The 26,754-nt window shown below is 46.4% G+C and overlaps 2 protein-coding genes across 2 annotated transcripts in view; both read left to right on the top strand.

The window, feature by feature from the left end:
- Nucleotides 1-26,754, top strand: part of LOC136626392 (pregnancy zone protein-like) — a 600,260-nt gene that overhangs the window by 469,239 nt on the left and 104,267 nt on the right. The gene's annotated exons all lie outside the window — the stretch shown is intronic.
- LOC136626787 (alpha-2-macroglobulin-like protein 1) overlaps nucleotides 1-26,754 on the top strand; it is a 172,763-nt gene that overhangs the window by 54,297 nt on the left and 91,712 nt on the right. The window contains exons 13-16 of the mRNA XM_066601792.1: nucleotides 4,162-4,219; nucleotides 4,308-4,450; nucleotides 7,139-7,288; nucleotides 8,730-8,918. Of these exons, the coding sequence (XP_066457889.1) occupies nucleotides 4,162-4,219; nucleotides 4,308-4,450; nucleotides 7,139-7,288; nucleotides 8,730-8,918 (540 nt within the window). The remainder of the gene's footprint in view (nucleotides 1-4,161; nucleotides 4,220-4,307; nucleotides 4,451-7,138; nucleotides 7,289-8,729; nucleotides 8,919-26,754) is intronic.

Here is a 26,754-nt window from a genome sequence, read left to right as displayed (position 1 = left end):
GCCCAGATAGAGCCAGGAAATAATTTTGTGCAAGCCTGCTGTAACACCTAGCTGGCTGCGTATGAATTTGGAGAACTACTACACCCAGCACAGACCCAGTACACTGAGGACAGTCACAGGCAGCCCAAATAGATTTTTTTCCCCAAATTTTTTTGCAAAGGCCCACTGCCTATATTCAATCAATATGTCTTCTGTCCCTGCCTAAGCGCTTCTGGCCCTGGAGTATTACTGCAGGGTGCAATGCTCTGCACGGCCGATATACAAAAAAAAAAAAAGTGCAACACTGCAAAAAGCAGCCTCCACAGTACTGCACACGGTTAGATGTGGCCCTAAGAAGGACCGTTGGGGTTCTTGAAGCCTAAAATACTCCTAACACTCTCCCTATAGCAGTTCCACCATGATAGCACTTTCCCTCCTCTGTCAGAACGCATCTGTGGCGAGCCACGGGAGGGGCCGATTTTTATACTCGGGTGACACCTGATCTTCCCAGCCACTCACTGCAGGGGGGTGGTATAGGGCTTGAATGTCGCAGGGGGAAGTTGTAATGCCTTCCCTGTCTTTCAATTGGCCAGAAAAGCGCGCTAACGTCTCAGAGAGGAAAGTGAAAGTAACCCGAACATCGTGTGGTGCTCGTTAAGTGTAACGAGCATCTCGAACACGCTAATACTCGAACAAGTATCAAGCTCGGACGAGTACGTTCGCTCATCTCTAGTCGCGCGAGTTTTGTGCGTCTCGCAACATACGAAACTCGCACAATAAAATACGCCCTAAGGGCAAAGTCAGACGAGCTTTTTTTTGCGCACATCTATGGGTGCAAAAAACCCACATCTTATAGAATTATCCGAGTCTGATGCGTTTTGCGCAAAAAAAAAAGCACCGCTGCACTTTCAGACACAATTTTCTCGTGCATGAATATTGCGTGTTCCAATAGTAAAAAAAACATTTGTGATGCGCTCGTATAAAACTTGCATTTAAATACGAGTGCGATGGATTGGGGAAGAATGGGAATGAAAAATAAGACACGATACAGTCCTATCTCAAGGCGTCGCTCAAAACGTAAAACGGAATCACTCAAAAAGTTGTTCACTTCTTAGTTCTACTGAATATTTACCGTTATGTACACCAGAAGCTGCCATGTATTATAGGAAAAAGCTATGCCAACTCGGAGCTGCTGTAGGTTTCAGCCTGGTGAATAGAGGTTTAACCCCTCACATGCCACAATCAATAGCCACTGCAGCATGTAAGCAGATAACAGGGGGGAGCGACTCTGTCACCCATTAGCACCTCACAGTGTTATTTCAAGGTGCCAATAAGTTCCCACTGCAGCCAGAAGCCTAACAAAGGCTTTCATACCTACCATGTAATTCAATCTATTAGATATTATTATTAATTGCAAGCATTAAAACATTGCAAATGTGCATGGAGCCATTGGAAGCCATTGGCTCCATAATTTTGCGATTTTGAAATTGTGCAATTCCCTCGCCAGTGTGAAGTCACCCTAACACATGATATGTACCCTGATGTGGGGCCAATAAAAAAACCTTCATACAGCTATGGCTTCATTCCAGCCTTCATACAGCTATGACTCCTGCAATGCAATGATGAAAATTTCTCAGCCTTTAAGGTACAAAATAGGCTGGTCTCTAAGGCTTTAGGAGGTGCGAGCCTCATTTGTGGAAGGAACACTGCCCACCTGCCAGTCTAAGTAAATATTTCCACTTCCAAATAACAAGCAGAGATCTGATAAAGTACAGCATAATGTTATTGGGGTATATTTGCGTAGACCTGCAGCTCACACGCCAGTCTAAGTAACATATGCTTTAGCATTCCTGCCATAAATCTGTTAAGAGGCTTTCTGTAGTGAGTGAGACCGGCCACAGTCCTACGTGTATATGTGTGTGTGTGTGGGGGGGGCACAGCAGCAGGTCAATCGTGATCTGGCGTGGCACGCCACATACAGTGATACATTTTCAGATGCTATGGCCTGCTTATCCGTGGAGTTGGGTAAGAGAAGTTGCTGGTTTGTTGTGACATCAGCTTGTGTACGTGTGGGGAACCGTTATAGGCAAAACAATAAATGCAAAAAGTTGGAGAACTAAATATAATTTAGTTAGGCCTTTTTTCCCCCCTGGAGCGCATACTGTGGTACCTCAGTGCTGTTGGTGTGTTGGTGGAAAGGGACTCAAGGAGTCTGGTTAGGAAGTAAACCAAGTGGAATTTATTCTACACGTGCAGAGAAGAGTTCCAGTTTCTTGTTTGTTACAGTTCACATTAGATAATGTTATTTCACAGATTTACAGTTGCAGGAATTGATTACTTCTGTATTAGTGCTCAGGGGATTGCTATCAGAAGCTGACACTGCCCTTTTTGCTTTCCTTCCTAGCTTGTACTCCCCAGCTGTGCCTATGTCTGGACGACTTGATTTCTGTTCTTTCTATGCCAATGAATGGCTGACTTAAGATCTCCTTCACTTTCCTTTCCTCTCTCTCTTGTGTAAAGCAGTTCATGCTCTTAGGTACTCACACTTGAAGTTGTTCTTCTCCTTCCCACTTCCCTGGTTATTACTGGTGCTCTCATTGTTCCTACCTGGTCTCTATCTCTGTGATTTCTTGACTATACTAACTCCAGGCCTAGACTGACTTAACTCTGCCTAATCCTTCTCATATAGTGCCATCCTAAACCAATCTGAAGGGAGCCTATTACCCAATCCCAGGCTGTCTCTGTCTCCAACACCTGGCTAAACTCTCCCCAGACTGTTGCTAGGTGACCTGTTCTCTCTATGGGGATGAGAAACCTTACCAATGCACATTTCACTGTGAGGAATATGAACATCATAGCACTTCACATTTATCACATAAACTTCCTTTACCACTAAGATCATATCAGTCAGTGATGGAGTATCCAACTCTGGGGGAACTACAACTTGTGCCTTTTAGTACATTTGTGCATCTGGTGGCACATCCATGGACCAGAATGAAACTTACCATAGCTCCAAGCTGGCATAGGTTGCTGCTATACTGTTTGCTAGACTGTCCCGCGCATTATAGTAAATGTGACGGAGCACGGGTGACCACGGCCCCTAAACGTCCCACTACTTTTTAAAAATTATGCGAACCAAAATTGCGACTTTCTCTAAGCAGAATTTGTGTGTACCAAGGAGAAGACAATCCCAGATCTCGTGTAGAAGTCTGGGCCCTTAGGAGAAATACAAATTACACCAGCCTTGTTGTGGTATCAAATGATTTCTAATGTATTCAAAAGTTGGATGTAGTTTATATATCATAAATGACATCACAGGGAAAGTACATACCTCCAAGATTACTAAGAATATGTGATAGGCTACAGCTAAAATGATTAACATAAGTTACACTTTTAGGGTGCGTTCACACGAACGTATATCGGCTCGGTTTTCACGCCGAGCCGATATACGTCCTCCTCGTGTGCAGGGGGGGGTGGAAGAGCCCAGGAGCAGGAACTGAGCTCCCGCCCCCTCTCAGCCTTCTCTCTGCCCCTCTGCACTATTTGCAATGGGGAGAGGCAGGACAGGGGCGGGGCTAATTCGGGGCCCTTAGCCCCACCCCCATCTCGCCTCCTCTCATTGCAAATAGTGCAGAGGGGCGGAGAGGAGGCAGAGAGGGGGCGGGAGCCTCAGTTCTTGCCTCTGGCTCTTCCATCCTCCCCCCCTGCACATGAGGAGGACGTATATCGGCTCAGCATGAAAACCAAGCCGATATGCGTTCGTGTGAACGCACCCTTAAGGTGTAACTATAAGATACAATGAAACCCTTATGAATTCAGTGAAAAGGGATGCAAGGGAGGCGGTCTGAAAGACTGTCTTATCTTCTGTCTGTCTTTATCCCATAGCATCCACTGGTATATAGAAAAGGTTTCGTTTAATCCCTTCACTACTTATACTAGCAGCATGCTATATCTTTCTAGTCTACAATCTAATAGCAAAGACAATTAACTGATACATTGATCTAAAATTTTTGTTCATTGGAAAACTGGTCTACAAAATTTAATAGCCACGCCCCATAGAACTTTTCATTATTTGGCGATGCATAAGACTGAACAGTGAGGATGTGATTGACGTCAGCGTGTCTTTATGATCAGTCTCCATCCTTGTCTTCCTCTGTATCTCAATGCCTCCTTTTCTTTCAGATCCTTGACAGGAACAGATTGACCCATGGAGGCCAGCAGACAGTGAAGAAGCTGGACTGTACGTCTCTCATCTGTATGTGGTTGATGTCTCTCCTGATCCTCATTCCCTCCTACATCTAACTTGTGCATCTTCTCCCGTTCTTCAGCTCTCTCCGGCTCCTTCCAGTTCACTCTTCCTATTAAGGATAATTCTGAATCAGCAAAGTTATTGGTTTTCACAAAGTCGCAATCTGGTGGAATTGCTGTTGATATAACAGAAATTCGAGTGCCAGCTGCTCTGAAACATAAGGTGAGTGTCAGTCCAGGGCTGGAGGGGTGCAGGCCCATGGGGGCGGCTACTGGAGGGGTGCAGGCCCATAGGGGCGGCTACTGGAGGGGTGCAGGCCCATAGGGGCGGCTACTGAACAGGTCTATGGGGGAGGTATAAAGATGGTGGAGCAGGTATTGCAAATGACCATTTTTAGGATCTTTGGGGGTCCCAGCAATCAGATCTCCATAGCTAACAATTTTATGGCAGATATTCTACAGATAATGAGTGGAGAACACTTTTAGATATCACTCTTTTATGAGCCCCTTAGTGCCGCAGCCTATTTTGGATCGAAGAACGATTTTGGGGGGATTTTCATCTTTTCAAAAGACAAAACTTTTTGATTTTTCCGTTGGCCGTATGAGGGATTATTTATTATGTGGCGAGCCGTAGTTTTCATTGATACCATCTTTTGGGTTCATATAAAGTATTGTATAACTTTTATTGAATGTTTTTGTAGGGCAGGGAAAATAAACACCTTAATTTTTTTCTTTAAACGCGTTAATCATGCAGCATAAAGTACATTTTAAAGTTTTAATACCAAAATTATATATATATATATATTTTTTTTTTTTGGGGGGGGGGGTTCTACTTTTGCACAATAAAAAACAATATATATATATATATATATATATATATATATATATATATATATATATATAGTGAGAAAACCCCTTTAACGATGAGGCCCCTGGTGGTCTAGAGCGGTGCAGTATTAAAAGTAAAGTCTCTGTTAGTCTAGAGTTATGAAAAATTGAAGGGTTATTCCCCAAATCAACTTTTATCACCTAACCATTGGACAGGTGATAAAAGTCGGATTGGGGGACTCACCACTGAGACCCATGCACATCCTGAGAACAGGGGGTCCCATGTCTCCTCCTCCTCATTGTTGTAAGCTCGATTCACCCCTGCAGTGAGGAAATTGAATCACTGCGAAGGGTTCAGTGAGTCTGCAGTGCACAGGAGGGGGGACACAGAACCCCCATTTTCAGGGTCAGTTGGGGCCTCAGTGATGAAACCTCACCAATCAGACTTGTATCACCTATGTTAGGAATAGGTGATAAAATTTGTTTTTGGTACAGCCCCATTAATGGTAAATTTCATTTTGGCTTAGAGCAATGAGGGATTAAAGGGGTTTCCTGGGACTTGAAAAAAAAGGTTAAATGGCCTTAAAATAAATAAAAATTGAATCCCCCCCCCCCCCCCCCCATCTCGGCATATCCCTGCCTAGCGCTGCAGCCTCGGTGCTGCCACCTGGAACCTGGAAGAACCGGTGCACGGTCACATGACGTACACTCTGCATGTGACCCTTCCTTCATTTACAGTCTTCATGCCCATAGAAGAAGCACTGCTGAGGCTTGTGAACGGTCCCATGCACTATGAATGGCACGTAACTGCCTGCCCATTTGTACAGGTACTGTGCGGCAGGCACCGGGCAGCAGCGCTGGGTGGGGAGCCACTGGTATACCCAAGAATTATCTTTTTCTTTATTTTGAGGCCATTTAACCTTTTATTTTTTAAGTCCCAGAAAATCCCTCTAATGCTACTTTTGAGAAGTGGAGTGAGAGGTGCAACAGCTGTTCTTTTTGGCACCAATCAATAGTAAATCTGTCTAAATTGATTTGTGCCGAAAAGGTGCAACTTACACCAGAATTGTGGTGCAACATCAGTAATAAATGTGCCCTAAAGTCTATTAGAAAGTTATAAAACTCAATATTTATGATATATTGTGAGTAAAAGGGTTTCACAAGCAAAGAGATATGTTTCCCCCTTCAGAGGACAGACGATAATCATCTGATTGCTGGCCGTCCAATCTCTGGATCTCCCAGCAATCCTGAGACTGGCGATCCATTCATTGTCCATGGAGAGAGTGCAGTCATCTCCCAGTGTCCTTTAGAAGTGAATGGAGCAGCAGTCACGCATGTCACCAACGCACCATTCACATGGGGCATTTAATGTGTGCTGATCTTGGGATTGCTGATTGTCCCAGCAGCTGGACCTGAAGCCGCTGGGATTACCTACTGCATCCTTTTCAGTTATAAAGTCACCTTAAAGGGGTTTCTAGGCAGGCCCGCTGCCAGTGTCGGGGTCCACTGGAAGCCACTGCTCCAACCCCTATGTAGTGGCTGGCACTTGTAATTGCAGGCTAGAGTCCCATTAATTACACTGAGAGCTGCAACTGCAATTACGAGTGGCATCCACTTCATGGGTCGGAGTAGTTTCTGCTTTGACCCCAGGTGTATCCCGACACAACCGGCACTGCCTGGAAAACACCTTTAACCCTTTGCAATCCAATTCTGGATTCAGGGTTTTCTAGAGGGCTTTCTCTTTCTGCCATTATACCCAGTACTGCAGTATGGAACATGCTGGAGAGGCCCTCGATAAAAGAGCAGCCAGTAAAATACAGTAAGAATAACCTACCGGGCATCTTTCAACATCAGAGCTGTACAGCCTTCAATCAGAATTTCTTCATACGTCAGACAGTGGATTGGAAAGGGTAAATCTTTCCATGAAACTGCGCAAGCTTTTTTAACCCTTTCATGACTGCAAAATTGGAGTTTTCCACTGCACATGTTTGGCCATGTCTTCTTCTGGATGAACGCGGCTGTGGCTCTTGGGATTATGAAGAGGGTCTGTACTGTAATGTGTCCGTTGTCTGGTCTCTTCCAGGTCAGTCTTAAGTTCGCGGAGTCAGAATCTCTTCCTGGCTCAGAGAATAAGCTGCATCTTCAAGCTAATGGCGGCTCCACGTGTGCGCTGCGTGCGGTGGACAAGAGCGTTGTGATGATGAAACCTGAGGCTGAACTGACCGAGAGCAAGGTACCGGCGAATGTCACATTGTGCCAGAAGTCTTACAGGGCCCGGAGCATCTGCGCGGTCACTCGCTGCCGCTCACCGCCAGTCTAATCTGCTCTGTCAGAGGTTTCTTTTCTGAAGGGTCCATTTACATTAGTGAGTGCGAGATCAGCGAGAAACTCTGAGTGATATCGCGCTCAGGAACCGGCGATTCCCCAGCGATTGCAGTGCGTTTTACAAGAAAAATGCGAAACATTGCTGCAACCTGTGATTTTCAATGGTTAAAAAAACAACCTCGCCCCGTACCCCTCACATTACATACTAGTGCGAAGCGATTTTTGCAGGTCCATTGAAAAGGAGGAAAATCGCACATGTAAATAGACCCATCGAAAATAAGGAGTTCAACTTCTGTGCGGCTCTTCTGTGTTTGGAAATGCACAAAACTCATACTTGGAAAATCACCCGTGTGAACGGATCTTTAGGGCTTATTTACGCGGGCATTTTCCCGTAGACACACAGAAATAGAACCCATTGTTTTCAGTGGCTCTATGTACATGTGCCATGTGCTTCTCCTCTGTGAGATCACAGATAGCTTGTCTATTATTTGCATATAAATATGCGCATTTCATGCGAGTGCGATAGGATTGTTTTCATTGACACACACAAAAAAAAAACACATGTTTGATGCAATTTTCTTTCAAATCGCATTACACGGGCAAAGGGAAATTCCATTTTATAAGCACAGTATTGGTCCCAATTTCTCGGACTGATATCGTGCTCGCAAAATACAACCTTCCAAAAATGGAAAATGTAGTAAAAGTGTCTCATCGCCGGGATACACCTTTAAAGGGATTATGCCAAAACTGAGTTTACCACCTATCCATAGGATAGTCTAGTCGGGGGAGTCTCACTGCAGAGACCCCCACTGACCCTGGGAATATGGGCCTCATGCTCCCTTATCCTCCTCACTGTAGGCTCGCTGCACCCACAGTGAAGTGGTAATTGAATGCAGTGGTGGTCGCACATGCTCGGTGCCACTCCATTGGTTTCAATGGGCTGAGGGAAATAGCTGGGTACAATCGCTCAACTATCTCCGGCAGCCCCATTGAAGATGAATGAAGTGACACATATGCGACCACCGCTCCATTCAGTCTTCTCCACACTGTCTGTGTCGGGGAGTAAGTGCAGTGAGGGAAAGATGGTACCCTCTTCTTGGGACTGGTGGAGGCTTTAACCATGAGACACCCATCGTTCAGGCTTGATTTTCCTAAAACAGATTTTGGGGATACCCCTTAGTGTTTGATCTGTTGCTGCTAAGCAAAATTTTCAAATAACAAATGTGTCAATAAATGAAGAAAATCACCGCACCCAAGGCCAAAACCATCAGTGGCAATAAAGGGTTAACAATTACTGATAAGCTTAAAAATAATTATAATGACGTCTTTTGCGGCTCTCGTGTTTACAGATCCAGAAATTGGTGCCGATAGAGCGCTCCTATATTTACTCGCAAGGAGCCGACTACGATTATTGCGACGATCAGAAACCGGGGCCGGACATTTTGAGAGATCATCCTGATGCCCCAGACGGTCGGGTTCCGTGGAGAAGATGGCATTCATATGCAGAGAAAAAGAAGGACATCAAGAACGTCTTAGAGGTCAGTGTCAGCTAACGGTCATTGTGGATGTGTGGGCATATGTGTGGCACAGTCAGGGCCGTATTGAGAGCGGACGCTGACCGGGGAACTCAGTCTAAATACACCCCTATGAAAGGCTCACCTACACTGACCAAAATCCAGTTTTTCCCCATCATTCTGCACTCAAACCTCATAATGACAAAAAGGCAAGAGAATGCTAGAAATATTTGTACATGCAGCTGGAGTTTAGCAACAAGCCCCTAATGGACCTGCAGACAGTGAGAAACAAGATCCTCTGGTCAGATGACACCAATATGGTGTTCTGTCTGGAAGAAACCAGGCGCCACTCATCACCTGCCCAATACCATCCCTACAGTGAAGCCTGGTGGTGGCAGCATCATGCTGGGGGAGGGGAGACAGGTCAGGGTGGATGGAAACCAGGCGCCGCTCATCACTTGCCCAATACCATCCCTACAGTGAAGCCTGGTGGTGCAGCATCATGCTGGGGGAGGGGAGACCGGTCAGGGTGGATGGAAAGCTGAATGTAGGAAAGTGCAGAGTGAAAACCTGATCCAGAGAATAAGAGACCTCAGATGGGCAGAAGGGTCCCCTTCCAACAAGACAATGACCCTAAGACCACAGCCAGGACAATACAGGAGGGGCTTGGGAACAAATCTGTGAATATCCTTGAATGGCCCAGCCAGAGCCCCGGACTTGAAACCAACAGAATGACACAGATTCTCCTGTATGTATGTGAATATATAATTTAAAAAACAAATCCCTCCCCTAGAAGTTGTCAAAATGAAATTAAACTTTCACCAACACTTTCCTCCACCAATAACACCTGCAGCGGGTGAAATGGGTGTTTATGCTTTTTACTATAAAAGATAATCGTGACGCCAGTGCTGTGCAGCACAATGATGTAATCAATAGCAATAATGCAGAAACAGAGATTAATGTTGAATCAGTAGGGATCACTTTTACTAACACTTGCAGATATCCACTGATTTACAACTTTCATAAAGTCACATTTGCATGGACGCTAGTAAACAGAAGTATATTTGTATATAAGCAGAAATGGGGGGAGACGGCAGACTGTGGGAGATGTAGTGTGAATCCACTGGCTGAACTAAATGTGAGCCCAAGCGGATTTTTCAAATAGGTGTGAACAATGTTTAAATGCAGAAATGGCCTTAGCATGCGGGGCGACCTGTGAGGGGCTCCCCAGCCCTGTTATTGGAGTACAGTGACTAACCCCACTTTATTCAGCCTCAGGTGCTAAGTAACACTTTCAGTCATGGTTCCGGAGTCAGATTTGGTTGCTACAGGTCCTGAGGCTTCGCTGAGGACTCCAGAAACCTTCCAATCTAGTGTACCTGCTTATCTTCCACTTTTCCTACTCTGTTCTGGTATTCTGGCATTTCCCTCCAGAACTATCCAATAAGAGGATTGCTTACGGCTCTTCTGTCTACACTCACACTGTGGCAGTAGCTGGCGTCTCCGCCACCACTCACTTGTAACTTAGGCTGCTCACAGGATTCACTTTAAGTCTCTCTTCTTGGTTGCTCTGTATGCTGTCTCATCAGCAGCTAAGTCAGACTTCTCACACGTCCTACCCATGAGTGTCTCTCAGTAGGACCATCCATCGCTTAGGCAATCAATCCTCCAATCCCAGGCTCTGTATTGTTCACACACCACTGTCTTCTGACCTATCCTGTTACTTCTCTGATTTGGCAGACTAGCCAAAATAAATAAATAAAATCACTGACTGTAACCAATAGCAACGATCTATCATACCCTGTTGCTAGGCAGACTTCCTGCTTCATCAGGGAGAATGTTTTAACTAGAGATGAGTGAGCATGCTTTTCCGATCTTGCTACTTGTTTGAGTATTACGGTCCTCGAGATGCTCGTTACTTGAGTCGAACCTTACGCGGTACTCGAGTCAATTTCATTTCCCTTCCCCGCATGTTTAGCGCCATTTTCTAGCCAATAGACATGCGGGGAAGGCATTACGACTTCCTGCTGTGATGTGTCAGCCCTCTGCCCGCCAACAGCAGTGAGTGGCTGGGCCAATCAGGTGACCGCTGAGTACTTAAACTGGTCCTGCCCGCGGCTCGCCTCAGACGCATGCTGGCAGAGGTTAGGGAAAGTGCTGCTGCTGATATAGGGAAAGTGTTAGAGTAGGATCTAGTCTTCAAGAACCCCAACGGTCCTTCTTAGGGCTACATCTGACGGTGTGCATTATACTTGTGGCTGGCTGGGAGCAGTAGTGCATCATTTTTTTTAAGCATCTAGGCCTTTGCAGGCCGTTACAGCTACACTGTTCTGTATGTGCAGTGCCGTCGGCAGAGTCCTTCTTAGGGCCACTTCTCATCCTGTGCATTGTAGTTGTGGCTGGCTGGAAATAGTAGTTCACCAGTTTTTTTTTTTAAAGCATCTATCCCTCTGCAGAGCATTCCAGCTATAGCATTCTCAGTCTGCAGTGCATTAGACAGAGTTGAGAGAAAGAGCTGCTTATATAAGGAAAGTGTTAGAGTAGGATACTGTCATCAAGAACCCCAACGGTCCTTCTTAGGGCTACTCTTTATCGTGTGCATTACAGTTCTGGCTGGCTGGGAGCAGTAGTGCACCCTTTTTTTACACATGTAGGCCTGTGCACAGCCTTTCAGTTATACCATTCTCAGTCTGCAGTGCATTAGACCGAGGTCTCACCGTGAAACAGTACTGTTATATTTTCTAGGCTACTGCAAACCATTTCAGTTATACCGTTCTCAGTCTGCAGTGCGTTACGCAGAGTTTAGGGACAGAGCTGCTGAGATAGGGAAAGTTTTACCACTGGGATCCTCTCTACAAGAGCCCCCATGGTTTAGGGCTACTCCTCACCGTGTGCATTATAGTTGTGTCTGGGAGCAGTAGTGCATACATTTTTTTACGCATCTAGGCCTGTGCACAGCCTTTTTTTGTTATAGTGTTCTCAGGCTGCAGTGCATTAGACAGAGGTCTCACCGCGAAGCAGTACTCTAATATTTCCTAGGCCACTGCAAAATATTTCAGCTCTGTCACTGTGCAGAGCATCTCACAATACCCTTTCCTTGGGGGGCTGAGATCGCCGCAGTTACCAGCACTATCCACTGGCTTTAGAGTCTTCTCACACTCCACACAACCTCTATTATCTACAAGTCTCTGCGAGCAGTAAATTACCCCTAGCATAGGCGTACCGGTTGGGGGTGCCGGGGTTGCAACAGCGACCTGGCCCCTGCGCTTGAGGGGGCCCAGTGGCCGCCCTCCATCATACACTTCACACTGCACTGTCGGCGGCCGCTTGCTAAGTTAGTGCAGTCCGGCCGACAGCACAAGCCAGGAGGAGAGTAGGAGAAGGGAGGGGTGGGACTTGGAGAGAGGACAGGGGAAGAGGATGGGGGGTGGGGGAAGGAGCAGAGAGGACTTACCGGCACACGGGCACAGCACAGCAAGGCATCGAGTGGAACAGGGATGAGGTCATCTCCCTGCTGCTTCCTTCCTGCTGAAACTGCGTACACCTGCTCTCCTGAGCAGAGAAATAGTCCGGGCACCAGGGTATGTATGTATCTATCTATCTGTCTGTCTGTATGTCTTTCTATGTAAATGTCTATCTATCTTGCCTAGTCTCATATCTATCTACCTCCTATCTATCTATCTATCTATCTATCTATCTATCTATCTATCTATCTATATATCTCCCTCCTATCTATCTATCTATCTCATATCTATCTATCCATCCATCTCTCCCCCATCTATCCATCTCTCAGTCCTAGGCCGCATCCCCACTTGCACGGACGGATTTCACTGCTGAATCCCACAGTGGTATCCATGCGGGCCTGCGGACATAGAGAGAGAAAATACATTATACTCACCTCTCCAGACGCTGCGGGGCTCCCCTCTGTGATGGCCGGATTTTCTTTCTTCCGGTCGGCGGATGTCCTCGGCACACCGGCAGCGTGCCGCGTGCAGGCGCTCCAATATTTTAAAAAAATCTCCTGATCTCCCGTGTATCCGCGGCACAGTACAAAAACAGCTGCAGCTGTGCCGCGGATACAAACGGCTTCCAAAGGCTTCAATGGAAGCCGTGGGAGCCATCCGTGTGGCAAATCCGCAGGAAAATGGAGCATGCTGCGATTTCTTCCTGTTCGTGTGACCCGCAAACCAGGAAGGAATCCCATCTGCATGCTTTTAGCTGCCCTACCGATGCCAATGCATCCCTATGGGCAGTAAGATGCACGGATCTCCCGTGCAGGGGCCACGTGCGGATTTTATAAATAAAATACGCACGTGGGCATTGGCCCTCAGGCATAGATACGGAGCGAGGGGGAAATAGGACCTGGGGGGAAGCCCGAGCTGAACTTTTGCACCCGGGCCCCTGAGCCTTTAGGTACGCCCCTGACCCCTAGGTATCAGCGCAAGACAGCGGGTAAATTTTTTCAAGTCACAGCATAGAGCCTCCGCTATCTACAAGTCTCTGTGTGCGGTGACTTAAGCCACAGTTGTCAGCGCTGTACAGTGGGGTAATTTATTTGGGCACCTGCTCTATTCGTAATCTGCCATGATGAGCAGTAGGAGTAAGGGTCGAGGACGTGGACGAGGGTGTCCAAGTGAGGGTGTGGGCACAGGCCGAGTTCCTGGCCGTGGTGAATCACAGCCGGCTGCTGCGAGATTAGGAGAGAGGCAAGTTTCTGGGCACCCCAGCTTCATATCCCAGTTTATGGGTCCGCGTGGTAGACCTTCATTACAAACAGAGCAGTGTGAGCAGGTCCTGTCGTGGATGGCAGAAAATGCGTCCAGCAATGTATCGACCAACCAGTCTTCTACGCAGTCCACTACTCCCGGATTAGGGAATGCAACTCTGAATCCTCTGGCTGTTCCTCCTTCCTCCCAGCCTCCTCACTCCATGAAATTGACATATTCTGAGCAGGCAGACTCCCAGGAACTGTTCTCAGGTCCCTGCCATGAGTGGGAAAAAACGGTTCCTCTCTTACCTGAAGAGTTTGTCATGACCGATGCCCATGACCGTCGTTTGTCGTGACCTTTGGAAAGTTCCCGGAGTCCAGGTGATGAGGCTGGGGACTTCCGGCAACTGTCTGAAGAGCTTTTTGTGGATGAGGATGAGACACAGTTGTCTGTTAATGAGGTAGTAGTAAGAGCATTAAGTCCGAGGGAGGAGCGCACAGAGGATTCGGAGGAAGAGCTGCTGGGTGATGAGGTGACTGACCCCACCTGGTTTGCTAAGCCCACTGAGGACAGGGCTTCAGAGGAGGAGGCAAGTGCAGCAGCAGGACAGGTTGGAAGAGGCAGTGGGGTGGCCAGGGGTAGAGGCAGGGCCAGAGCAAAGAATCCCCCAACTGTTTCTCAAAGCACCCCCTCACGGCAAGCCTCCATGCAGAGGGCTAGGTGTTCAAAGGTGTGGATGTTTTTTAGGGAGAGTGCGGACAATCGAAGAACTGTGGTGTGCAACTTGTGTCGCACCAAGATCAGCCGGGGAGCCACCACTACCAGCCTGACCACTACCAGCATGCGCAGGCATATGATTGCCAAGCACCCCACAAGGTGGGACGAAGGACATTTACCGCCTCTGGGTCACACCACTGCCTCTTCCCCTGTGCCACAACCTGCCACACAGATCCAATCCCCCTCCCAGGACGCAGGCACAAACACCTCTCGGCCTGCAACCACACCCTCAGCTCCACTGTCCTCCACAAGTTTAAAACGTGCACATTGCCAAATTAATCAGCCTGGAGATGCTGCCGTACAGGCTTGTGGAAACGGAGGCTTTCAAAAACATTCTTGCTACAGAAATGTTACTGGGGTCCGACCTATACTCTTTCTACAGAAATGTTACAGGGGTCCGCATATACTCTTGCTACAGAAATGTTACTGGGGTCCGCCTATACACTTGCAACTGAAAGGTTTGAGGGGTTCGCCTATACCTTTGCTACAGAAATGTTACTGGGGTCCGCCTATACACTTGCTACTAAAAGGTTGGAGGGGTCCGCCTATACTCTTGCAACAGAAAAGTTTCAGTGGTCCGCCTATACTGTGGGTGCACAAAGGTTTCCCATAGCGGTATTCAGCTGCCTGACTCATACACAGAATAAAGTGTGTGATTACACATGAATTTCCCATTGCTATGTAATTCATGGCACCTTGGGTCACACAAGGTGGAGGCTGGGACCAAGCCTGACCCAGGGCCCGCTCATGTGCTTCCCAAACAGAGTATTTTGGGTCCTACCTCGGTCATGGTTTCTCGGCCTTATTATGCTACCTTCTCTTCCTGCTCGGGGTCTGGGGATCAGCACTGGGCAACATGTATTTGCTCTCGTGTTACCACAGTTATCTGAGACAGTAGTTTGGGCCAAACAAAAGGAGCGTTACTGCATTGAGACGTTCACAGCTGTACTAGCATCACAGTCCGCTATAGACCCACAATTACTGAGGGTGTGGGCAGAGGCCGAGGTCCTGGGGGTGAAGAAAAAACTGCGCCAGGTTTGGCCTGTGGAACTTCTTGGTGGTTCATCCAGTCTTTGGAGCGATGATAGCAACTGTAACTGATTTAATGAGACTTCACAGCTGTACTAGCATCCAAGTCCGCTTTATGCCTATGATTACTGAAGGTGTGGGCAGATGCCGAAGTCCGGGGGGGGGGGGGGGGGATGCAACTGCGCCAGGTTTGGCCTGTGGAACTTCTTTGTGGTTCATCCAGTCTTTGGAGCGATGAAAGCAACCGTAGCTGATTTAATGAGACATTCACTGCTGTACTAGCATCCGAGTCCGCTTTATGCCCACGATTACTGAGGGTGTGGGCTGAGGCCAAGGTCCTGGGAGGAGTGAAACTCTGCCATGTTTGGGCGCTCTGATTTCTTTATGTGTAATACCGTCTTTGAGTTTCATGGGCTCGCCTATGCTGTGGGTGCACAAAGACTTCCCATTGCGTTGGTTTACCTGTCTGGCTCAAATACACTGACTGACTTGGGTAGGGGGCAGAGTGCAGATGGCTTTCCCCTTGCAGTGTCGATTGAGCTATCCGACACCCCAACACAGAATGAATAGTGTGAGGGGACCCAGATTGCCCATTGCTATGTAACTCGCGGCACCTTGGGTACCACAGTGTGTTTGCTGAGACCAAAGTGCTAGGGTGCAGACGGCTTTCCCATTGTGGTGTTTTACCTATCTGGCAGAAATACACAGCATGACTAGGGCAGAAGTGTGGGCCGAGGTTCTTGGCGGGGTGAAACTCTGCCATGTGTGGGCACTCTGATTTTTTTCATGTGTAATACTATCTTTGAGTTTCATGGGCTCGCCTATGCTGTGGGTGCACAAAGATTTCCCATTGCGGTGTTTTACCTATCTGACACAAATACACTGACTGACTTGGGTAGGGCGCAGAAGGCTTTCCCATTGTGGTGTTTAGCTATCTGACACCTACACAGAATGAATTGTGTGAGGACACATGGATTTCCCATTGCTATGTAACTCGCGGCACCTTGGGTCACACAAGGTGGAGGCTGGGACCGAGCCTGACCCTGGGCCCGCTCACATTCTTCCCACACAGAGTATTGCGGGTCCTATCTTGGTCATGGTTTTTCGGGCTTATAATGCCAACTCCTCCTGCTTGGGGTCTGGGGATCAGCGTGATCACAGTTATCTGAGATACTGGATTGGAGCATTTACAGGAAGCGTTAGTGATTTCATAAGACTTTCACAGGGTCACTGTATACCTGTCGTGGCTACTTTTGCGACACCTCCTATTTCAAACCAATCTTTGGTGTTAGTATGTGCTGCTGCATTGTGGAGGTGTGTAGAAGTGCTGGCACCTGAGTCCCCTTTATGCCTACGTTTGCTGCTCCTGACAACTTTGTGACGGAGGTGGCACGGGATTGGAATGAGGATCATACGTTAATTTATCATCAATTCTCATCTGCATTGTGGGCTATCGCCCACACTTTCGAAGAGGGTCGCTGCCTAGCCCTGTCAACCCTCTACAGTGTGTGTCTCTGGCTCCTCCTCATTGCAGACGCACTTATAAATCGACCTGAGGGTGGTGTGGCTATGAAGCAAACATGTGGCATGAGGCCAGCTGGACGCTGCGCAGGGAAAATTTTGTGTTCGCTGTGGACGCAGGGTCATGCAGGGGGTTGGATAGCAATGCCAGCATGTAACCTGGGAGAAGAGGCAGCGGTGTCACCCGCAGGCGGTGATTGTCCTTGGTTGCAGCTAGTGTGGTGCTTATCTAAGTTGTGCCAGCGCCTGTGCCTTGTTGCTTATGGTCTGTCCCAAGTAAATAGTTAGGGGGGTAACCGCCAGGCTCTTGCCCCAATTTTGGCTTAATAGTGGGACCTGGGAGCCTCAGATGCAGCCATGCATGCTGCCCCTGCCGTTCCCTATCTGTTTGTGGCGTTTCCATGACTTTCTGATGTTTTCAGGTGTTTCACAAATCATCCCCCATGCGGAGCATCGGTCCTATACAAAAATGCTCGAGTTGCCCATAGACTTCAATGGGGTTTGTTACTCGAAATGAGCTTTTTTGGTGCTTGCTCATCTCTAGTTTTAACCTATTCCTGAACCTGGAGGTCTATTTTCTCATTAGAGACTTGTAGTACCCTTCTAAGTCACTACATTCCCCCTGCTTTAACAACAGCCACCCTCAACGTGACACCTCTTCTGGAGCAGAGGTATGACCTGGATGCTGACACTTTGCACTTCAGTTGTAGTCTTCTCAGTCTAAAGTACAAGTTGAGCTAGGGCGGCACTTTATATCTCAACTAGCTATGGGTCCCTTTTCACGAATTATCTCTCCACAGTTTGAAATATTTATATGGTAATTCCTAATATGAATTATCTGGTAAGGTGTATATCCTTCCTGTGGCAGGGAGAAAATAGAGGCTAGTGCACAAGAAACTGACATATGACAGTGGCATGGCAATGGAAGCAAGCAGGCCTTGCAGTTAAAGTTTACACCAAGCCATGTAATAGGTTTGATCCGCAAGGAGTTCCTGATCCCTATATGAAATACTGTAGGTTCAGGTAGACAGCCTAAAATACCTCATTAAATTTTATCCCAAGGTACAATGTGGGGTGCACAGGCCATTATGTACCATAATTATGCACCAGCTATTTTATCATCACCATCCAGACGATGGAATAACAATATCTACAACTAATCCCAACAAGAACGGAGCTCCAAGTAGTCACTCGGGGTATGGATCTTTAGTTGCAAACTTGAGAACTGGTCACTGAGTATTCTCTCGGGGTGCTGTCTTGTTACATAACAGATAACTTTTATTCCATTCCTCATTCAGAAAGGAATGTATTTAGTTCTGGAAGCATACAGGAAGACATCCTTGGGTACTTCTTTGTGAACATCTTAGTGTAAATTCACTTTCATCATCTGACGAATCAAGCTAGGTTTTTAGTGTTATCAGCATGGGTCGTTCGGCAGTTGACATTGAGGCGTATACTTCATCAGACTTGTCAAAGAGCTTAGATACCACATCATGTGGTTGGTGATGTCAACGTTTGGCGTATCTTGCCACCAACTCTCAATGTCCTGTTTCATGCTGATCCAATAAAATTGTCACCTCACTGTAGCTTTGGTCTTTTGCATCCCAAAATGTCCAGATTGATCATGATTAGAGATAAGCGAACGTGCTCGGCCCCGCCCCTTTTTCGCCCGAATACCGCGATTTTCCAGTACTTCACTACTCGGGTGAAAAGTACTCGGGTGCGCCGGGGGGCGGGGAGAGGCGTGGCGGCGTGGGGGGTAGCAGCGGGGAACAGGGGGGAGCCCTCTCTCTCTCCCTCTCCCCCCCACTCCCCGCTGCAACCCCCCGCGCCGCCACGGCGACCCCCGAATTTTTTCGCCCGAGTAGTGAAGTACTCGAAAATCGCGGTATGCGGGCGAAAAAGGGGCGGGGCCGAGCACGTTCGCTCATCTCTAATCATGATACCTTGATAGCACTAGATTAGCTCTCCTCCAGGAATCAGAATCTGATGGAGTCTATTATAAGTGATTGGGTCAATAGTTCCTCTGTATATTAAACCTTTCTTCAACAAATATTTTATTGGATTTTTTAACATGGAAAAAAAAGCATGTCATTTACGTATTGCAAATTTCACCCAGTGCATATGGTGTACAATACACAATTTATAGCCCATAACTTTACTATAGACAATCAAGTAAGTCAACATGTGGTTCACATTCCAATATATAATGGGGCTTGGGTATGATGTTGACTGGCTAACTTGTTTGAATCCGAACCTGCACATGTCCAAGTGGGTTGGCGAGTATATCTTTGCTTGGTATGCGTATATTGGGTTGTGTTGGTCCCATCAATTATCTTTGTGCAGATAGGAGGCTAACATGGGCAAAGCTTAACATGACAATACTATTGAAGAGAGGAGAGAAAAATAAAGGACAAAGGAAGAAGAAATAATACAGAACCTAACAATGGGTTACTTCATCACGGGTGTCCACCTGGATAATAACTCAGCTGCGTTGTTACATTATATTGAATACCTAAATGATGCTATGCCTAAAATGACTATGTCCAAGGAGATATTTTCTTTTGTATCTCAATGAATTCATTTTTGAGGCTGGGAGATTAACATGAGTATCCTGAGAAAAGATATTAAACCTCTCTTTAGAAAAACCTTTTTTCTTTGTCTCCACAAGTGGTGGAATTTGGGGCCAGTATTGCCTCGATTAACTATTTAGGGATAGTAACATGAACAAAAAATTCTTGTATTTCCCCCAATGTTCTGCTCTTGTTTTGAATAGAGATCCACTGTTTTTCTTTAACCGAGTTGGTAGGTATGGGAACTTGAATAGCATGTTGAGTTCTGTGAAAGGAATAGAAATCTGTCATTTCGATTTCCTCACACTGGTCTTCTTCAAAAAAGAGAATCAGTTTGTGTCGGAGATGGGATAACGTATCTGCATTGTATTTGACTTTGCCAACACAATACTTATGGTGAAATCGAAACTGAACAATCTTGATGGCCATCTTTGTTCCAGAGATCCCAGTTTCACGGTATTCAAATTGACTAAGGGATTGTTGTCTGTATATGCAGTAAATGTTGAGGCGGCTAAGCAATCTTTTTTTCTGTTATCGCCCACACTATGGCAAGAAATTCCAAATTAAAGGAACTAATTCTGACTGGCGAAGGAGATGACTCTCTCTTGTCCATTTTAAAGCTGACTTAAGACAGCACCAAGTCCTTGTTTACTAGCGTCAGTGTATAGGTGAAATGGTTGATTACAGTCGGGATACCCCAGGACAGGGGAAGTAATTCATTTTTGTTTTAGTTGTTGAAAAGCTAATTCTTGTTCTTCCAGCCACTGAATGGTTTTAGGAATTTTCTGATGTTCTTTTGGATGTTCCATTAATATATTCTTGAAGAAGTTCTGCTATCCTGGCAAAGTTGGAGATAAATAGTAGTAACCTGCAAAACCAAGGAAACTGCAGACATTTTTAGGTTTATGGGGTGGGCCAATTCTTCGCTACTTTAGTTTTCTCTGGATCAGTCCAGATGCCTTCTGAACTTACTACATGATCACGATATCGGACTTGGGTCTGTAATAGATGGCAATTGGTGGTTTGACCTTCAGTTCATGTTTTATTAGAATCTAGAATACCTTTGCTACATGTTGCAGATGTTCTTCAGATGTTTGGAAAAGACAATGTCGCCAAGATATAGAACAGTATTGTTTCAAAATTTTTATGTCCCAAACAACATTCCATAAGTCTTTAAAATGTGCCTAGGGCATTGCAAAGTACAAATGGCAAGTATTTAGACTCAAACCCATTGGGTTTGTGCATGCAGTCTTGATAATTTTCTCTTGCTCTTGGCACTTGCCAAAATCCATTGGTAAGGTCTAAGGGGGAAAAGTAAGCAGCAGATCCTACTGCTGTTAGGGATTCCTCAATCCTTAGGAGAGGATAAGCATCTTTGTGGGTAATATTCATTTTGCGGTACATCAATGCAAAATCTGATATTTCCTTCCTTCTTTTAAACTAATACCAAAGGTGCAGCCCAGGGACGGTGACTTTCAGTTATCATGTCAGTTTCTTTCATTTTGTGAATGAGTTTCCTCACAGATTTGATACTACCCACAGTGTACCAATCGATGTATATTCTTCAGCTTCTTCATCTAAGCTCATCTGTGCCTGGGACACATGGAGGGCTTCCTGGTTTTCCTTATAACCCAGTATGTCTTTCAAGATCTCTGCTTGCTTCTCTGCCTGACAGCAAGCAGGTTTCTCTATTTCCAGGCTTTTCCTGAGCTCAGTTATCTGCAAATCCCATTCACCGTTTCTTAGGGCTAACTGCATGTTCAGCTGCACAACTTTATTATGAAAATCTGTATTTTTATTATGTGCATCTGTAGAATCTTTCTGACTGGCAACACATTATCTCTAAAGGACAGTTTACATGCAAAGACGATCTTTCAAATGATTGAAAGATTAACAGTTTTAGCGATCATTTTGCATAAAGTGTTAATGGAGACTAATGTCCATCAACACTTTATCACCTTCAATTGCTTGTAAAATGGCGTCTGTGAGCTGTTTGCAGAGCACAGCATGTGGGCTGGGTTTGGTACACAGCTGCATTTGTCTCACATGGGCTGTTGGCAGAATACAATGTAATCTCCTTGACAAAGACTGCGGACAGGTGGTCGAGACGTCACCTGTCTTTACGACTGAGGGAATGGAGACACAACTTTCTACAATGTCATCTCTGTCACCCACTGAGAACACAGCATGTGGTCACCGTTATCTCTATCTGGCTGAATGATGGATTTTAAGCTCACCTTAAAATCATTGTTTAGACAAAAAGTGAATGATGGGTTCCTGACTCCATATGGCAGTCAGAATAATCCCTGGATCAACGTTTGAGTTCCAACACCCAGAACAACCCTGCTGGTCACCTGATGTCTATACCCTGTAATATTGTAGCATTCTAAAAAGAGGTCTAGTCCACTCTTAAACTCCTCCATCAATTTTGCCATCACTACATCCTCAGGCAAAGAGTTCCACAGTTTCACTGCTCTAACAGTAAAGAACCCCCTTCTATGTTGGTGATGAAGCCTGCTTTCCTTTAGATGTAGCGGATGCCCTCTTGTTATCGTCACAGTCCTGGATATAAACAGATCACGGGAGAGATCCTTGTATTGTCCCCTAATGTATTTATACATAGTTATTTGGCCGCCCCTTAAGTCTTTTTTCCAGGGTAAATCTTAATTTTAATAGCCTTTCTGGGTATTCCAGTCCTCTCATTCCATTTATTAGTTTAGTTGCCCTTCCTTGACCCCCCCCCCCTCGAGCACTGCAACATCTTTCCTGAGCAGTGGTATCCAGAACTGTACACAGTACTCCATGTGGGGCCTGACAAATGCCTTATATAGTGGGAGAATAATGTTCTCATCCTTTGCCCCTATACCTCTTTTAACGCACCCCAAGACTATTTGCTTTTGTAGCAGTTTATTGGCATTGATTGCTGCAGTTAGGTCTACAGTCCACTAGTACCCCCAGGTCTTTTTCCATATCACTTTTCCCTAGCAGTACCCCATTTAGTGTATATTGGTGACATTCATTTCTCCTTCCCATGCCCATAACCTTACATTTATCAATATTAAACTTCATTTGCCATTTTTCTGCCCAGCCCCCAGCTTATCTAGGTCCTTTTCTAGCCATAGATTGTCCTCTGTTGTATTAATTCTCTTGTATAATTTTGTATTGTCTGCAAATATTGATATTTTACTGTGCATCCCCTATATCAGGCCATTGATAAATATATTGAACAGAATGGGGCCTAATACTGAACCCTTTGGCACCCCACTAGTAACGATGGCCCAATCAGAGTATGAACCACTTATTACCACCCTCTGCTTTCTCTCTCCGAGCCAGTTCTTTACCCAGATACACACGTTTCCGCCCAGTCCAAGCTGTCTCATTTTATATATCAACCTATTATGCGGCACTGTGTCAAATGCTTTAGAAATCCAGATATACAAGATCAATAGACTCTCCCAGGTCCAGCCTAGAACTTTTCATCATAGAAGCTGATCAGATTGGTCTGACATGATCGACCCTTCATGAACCCATGCTGGTGAGGAGTTATTTTGTTGTTCTCCTTGAGGTATTTTAGGATGGCATCTCTCAGAAACCCTTCAAATATTTTTCCAATTATTAAAGTGAGACTTACCGGCCTGTAGTTACCAGGCTCCCTTTTAGACCCCTTTTTGTATATTGGAACCACATTGGCAAAGCGCTAATCCAGTATTACAAATAGGATAAGTAAAGGGGTCACTAGTCGATTATTCAATGCGAAGTGCAAAAGTAAGTGCACCCCTATGTAATGTAGCTTCCCGCTGTCGTACAAGCGTGAACTTTGCCACAACAATCCAACTGACCTCTGTGTGCATATACTGAGGAGAATATAACTGACCTCTACGTGTAAATACTGAAAGGCTGTAAAGTACATAAGGAAGCGGCCATGAACTGCAGGGATGGATCATGCCTTTAAGGCTAAGAAGAGGCTGCAACCTCCAGTCTGGGGGTAAATTTGAATAAAAAGGGGCATTACCTTTAAGGGTTAAAAGTGATGAGAGTGGGAGGGGTGTGACATTCTGCATAGGGATATTGGTACATGCAGCCTGAGGAGAATCTAATATTCCTCTATGTGTATATATATTTTATTCCTTGGTTCCTCTGAAGTAACCATGACTTCATGAAAATTTTCCATGTGAACAATAGGTAAACACCTGTACCAAATTAACTCAGGCGAAGCCGCGTATATCAGCTAGTCTTATCATATGGAGTCTCAGAGACAAGACTCTCCATCCTATCTGTCTCTGGTCTGCAATGAAGAAAAGGCAAAATGTCTGGCTTAACTGCTGACCTGTCCTGCTGTGGATCAAAGTCCACTGACAGTGGGAAGTCACCCTCTATTAGCTGGCAGGTACTCACCTCCAACTCTCCTGGCACTGGCCTACTGGCCCCTGGACTCTCCGCGCACAACCGTTCATGCGTCTCCTGGTGACAGCCTCCCCCTGTCAACATTTGTTGCCCATGGCAACTGCAAACTTCGGTCTCCTAGCCAGCTTTTGTCACTCCCACAGCAATTGGAAATTCAGCTTCCTGGATCTTTTAATGCCTCCAGCAGCACTGTACACTGCAGTACCTCCTCTTTACACATTGCTTTGTGCACCACTCCTGTTTGTGCCTGTGCATTCTCCACAATATGTGGCAAGCTAGAGTTAACTCGCCTCTGGATCGATGACCTTTCGGTCTGGAAATGGGTACCAACCATGTACAAATACTCCAGGAGACTGCGATTTCTTATAAAATTTGGAGGCTGCCAGCATTTAGTTGTCAGCACAGCATTATGGACACAAACGTCCATAATTACGCAGGGTCACTGCCATTATCCCCGACAGTGGTCTTTAGAGGGTGTCTTCCTCTATCAGACTAGTGTGACGGTTCTCCAAAATTGGTCCGCACTGGACCTCAGGCTCACGGTCCTGATAGCTGTTCCTACAGCCTTTCTGGCTAGCAGCCAGCATCCCCAGCCCCACTGGGCTGTAGCTCTCCTGAGTGTGACAGGAACAGACTTTTATGTTGCTTTCTGCCAGCAGATGTTAAGCCTTTCTCTACTTTCTAGTAGGTGTCAGACTGCCTGTCTAGGCCCTCCAAGGGTCACTCTTGCTAATGCCTGTCCACAGTATGCACTGCAGCTCGAACACATCCATAGAGATCATAGGAGCTCAGACACGTGGAATCTGCGGTAAATAAAGCATGCTAACATTTTTCTCCCGCTTGCGGAATCCGCAATCCCAGTAGTATTTAACCACAGTCACTATATACCTGGGTATATATATGTATAAATGCGTATGGTGTCCCATGCGTGATACCTCAGATGTCAGAGACGAAGAAGAGTCATGTTGCAGGGGGGCCCCTCTGTGGTTGATTGTAGATACGGGGATCTGCAGGGTGTGAACAGCGTTGTGATGGAGGTCCGGATAGGAATAATAAGTAGTGCAGCAGCTCTTCTGGTCCAACGATTCCACACAGGGGTTGGATCCAGGAACAAGCCTGACACCACTATACGAGCCCCTAGTATAGCCTATCCTATCCATGTAACCGGTCCACTAATCTTCCTGTGGGCCGTTGGTCACCTAACCTGCCACTAGTGCCTAAACTATGCACCAATCCCGATCTATAACACTAACTAGAAATGATCAGACTGGGGCTATTACTTTACCACAAAGGATCAGCCAAAGTGCTTCAGACTCCAGCAATCACCAAGCAGTAGGAATACACTGCAACAAGTATGGAGAAGTAGAACTGAATGCAGCAATGATGCAGCAGAGCTAATTGTGTCACATGTGCTGGGGGAACTGAAAGTAACACTCAGTGCAGTGCAGAGCTGTTTTAATAAAAATTGGATTTCAGCCCCACAATAGATAGGCTGAAATCTGATACCTACTTGGTTACAGCGAGTCTGGAGTAGGTCTTTGGCTTTCTGGAGGGAATATGTAGGGAGTAGCCCTCAGCCCATGCTTCAGGTTTGGATCTACCTGAAGTGGGCAGGTCTCACTGTTTTCTATACCAGGCTTTTTTTCATATACGGGGTTTCCTCATTAACCCAAAAGCAGGGGCTAAAAAGAAATCAACTTCCAATAACCAGGGGGGTGTTGGGCAAGCCCATTATAACATATTAACCCTTTGCAATCCAATTTTGGATTCAGGGTTTCCTAAGGGTCTCTTCTTTCTGCCATTATACAATGGCGCCAGTACTGCGGTATGGGACATGCTGGAGAGACACAGACACCCCCCCCCCCTCCGACAACAGAGCGGCTGGTAATATACAGTAAGAATACCCTGCCGGATGTCTTCCGACATCGAAGCTGTACAGCCTTCAATCAGGATGTCTTCAGACATCAGACAGTAGCTTGGAAAGCGTTAATGACAGTGATCTTCTACACATGGTAGTAAATAGAGGAGCTATCCAGCATGCTGATTGGCTCAAACAACAGAAGCACCGCCTGGAGCATGAGAGGTTGCAGACAACAAAATAGTTAGAGTTGTTGGTGATAGTTGGACGATCAGATGCTCCTCTCTACTGGTGGTCTGTGGGGGCGTCCTCAGCCCGGTCACCTTGTGTGCCCTCACACATCCACTGGTCCCAATACCTCTTAACAGTCTGGTCAGATGCTCCTCTCTACTGCTTGTCTGTTGGGGGGTTCTGAGCCCGGTTGCTTTGTCTGCCCTCACACACACACTGGTCCCAACACCTCCTAACAGTCTTGTCAGACGCTCCTCTCTACTAGTGGTCTGTAGCGGGTGTCCTAAGCCCAGTCACCTTGTGTGCCCTCACACACCCACTGGTCCCAACAGCAGCTAACAGTCTGGTCAAAAGCTCCTCTCTACTAGCAGTCTGTTGGGGGCGTCCTGAGCCCAGTTGCCTTGTGTGCCCTAATCCACCTAATCCCTAATCAAACTCCTCCTAAAAGTCTGCTCAGATGCTTCTCTCTACTGGTGGTCTGTCGGGGGGTACTGAGCCTGGTCACCTTGTTTGCCCTCACACATCCACTGGTCCCAACACATCCTAACATTCTGGTCAGACGCCTCTCTCTGCTGGTGGCCTGTAGGGGGTCCTGAACCCGGTCACCTTGTGTGCCCTCACACATCCACTGGTCCCAACACCTTCTAACAGTCTGGTCATATGCTCCTCTCTACTGGTGGACTGCAAGGGGAGTCCTGAGCCTGGTCACCTTGTGTGCCCTCACACATCCACTGGTCCCAACATCTCCTAACAGTCTG

The sequence above is a fragment of the Eleutherodactylus coqui genome, chromosome 4 (assembly GCF_035609145.1).
Source record: "Eleutherodactylus coqui strain aEleCoq1 chromosome 4, aEleCoq1.hap1, whole genome shotgun sequence".
Classification (NCBI taxonomy): domain Eukaryota; kingdom Metazoa; phylum Chordata; class Amphibia; order Anura; family Eleutherodactylidae; genus Eleutherodactylus; species Eleutherodactylus coqui.
Note: the sequence above shows the minus strand (reverse complement) of the source record. Positions and strands in the feature narration are given on the sequence as shown.